At 42.6% G+C, this 1,056-nt stretch overlaps 1 protein-coding gene across 1 annotated transcript; it reads right to left on the bottom strand.

Annotated features, from left to right (window-relative positions):
• Nucleotides 1–6: 6 nt before the first annotated feature.
• On the bottom strand, nucleotides 7–1,019 carry LOC111672167 (ankyrin repeat and FYVE domain-containing protein 1-like). Its single transcript, XM_023429498.1, has 3 exons — nucleotides 876–1,019; nucleotides 635–725; nucleotides 7–510 (listed from the first exon to the last, which is right to left on the bottom strand). The coding sequence occupies exons 1-3, from the start codon at nucleotides 1,003–1,005 to the stop codon at nucleotides 378–380; spliced, it is 354 nt and encodes a 117-aa protein (XP_023285266.1). The 5' UTR covers nucleotides 1,006–1,019; the 3' UTR covers nucleotides 7–377.
• Between the last annotated feature and the right edge of the window lie 37 nt (nucleotides 1,020–1,056).

Genomic DNA, 1,056 nt, shown 5'->3' with positions numbered 1-1,056 from the left:
GTTCTGCAGTTACCTGCTTGTGATTATAAGAGTTCATCAGGACAAGCACACATTAATTAACTTGGGAAATTGATTAACAAACTCAGTCCAGCTGTCACCAAGCTGGAGAGATGCTTATATCCACATTAAGATACTTTGATCAAAACAGAAACAAAAAGACAATGTTTCACTTTCTATTTGAAACGTCCCTCTAGAACATTAATAGTTTTTCATAGACTGGAATAGTATAAAGGCGATGGGGTCCATAACTGTCCGGGAAATCTCTTGTTAGTATGTCCTGCTACTGATGTCCCTTCTCCTGGTGTGCCTGAATTACTGTGCCAAATTGGGCCTGGCATGGCCAGTGTCAGAGGATGGAGGATATCCAGGCCAACGCATTACGATACCCCACCCAGAGTTAGTACATCAAAGCAGATGTCACACACCCTCACAGGCTTGTTCAAGTCGAACTTGATGATGGGTATCTCCTTTATAGAGCACTTGTGGCACAACAGGCGCCCACAGTGGCGGCTGGAGTTAGGAGTCAAAGAGGAGACACAGGATTAATCATACAGTGTGACACAAAGTGAAAACATGAGTGAAAATCAGAAAAATATTATGTAATATACACATATAAAAAAGCCTTAGTACTAACCAGTGATGTTTCCTTGTCGTAACACCAAACTTGGCAACACATTCATAGCAGTTGGACCCATCACACCAAGGGGGCTCTTTGGACAGCATATCTAAACAAAAGGAACAAAAATACTAGCTGAGTTATCGCCATGGAGGTCAAATAACCAGTATTAGAGCATATCACTCAATGTGGGGCTGTCAGTTTAACGTACTGGTATAGTGAACCCCTGACACACAGCGAGTGAAGCGTAAAAACTTACCTAGAAGGCGGAAGAGCAACTGTTTGGTTGCGACTTGGTAGTTGAAAATGTTGATGCCCTGATTATTATTGATGCCGAGTCGAGCTCCAGCCCTAACAATGGCACGGCACAGGTTTGCATTTCCTTTCATGTAGGCCAGGAGCAGAACTGCAATAAAATACAGGCATTACAGTCATTTTAT

This window comes from Seriola lalandi, unplaced genomic scaffold, assembly GCF_002814215.2.
Source record: "Seriola lalandi dorsalis isolate HSWRI2012SDOR001 ecotype SW California unplaced genomic scaffold, Sedor1 jcf7180002007888, whole genome shotgun sequence".
In the NCBI taxonomy this organism is placed as follows: domain Eukaryota; kingdom Metazoa; phylum Chordata; class Actinopteri; order Carangiformes; family Carangidae; genus Seriola; species Seriola lalandi.
The sequence above is the reverse complement of the archived record's forward strand: the minus strand, read 5'-3'. Positions and strand labels throughout refer to the sequence as shown.

Bases quoted from the DNA above. Each gene is read 5' to 3' on its own strand.
- LOC111672167 (XM_023429498.1), bottom strand. From the start codon at position 1,005: ATGAAAGGAAATGCAAACCTGTGCCGTGCCATTGTTAGGGCTGGAGCT. The intron at 726-875 runs GTAAGTTTTTAC...CCTTTTGTTTAG, and splicing joins GTTGCTCTTCCGCCTTCTAG to ATATGCTGTCCAAAGAGCCC. The intron at 511-634 runs GTTAGTACTAAG...TCCTAACTCCAG, and splicing joins ACGACAAGGAAACATCACTG to CCGCCACTGTGGGCGCCTGT.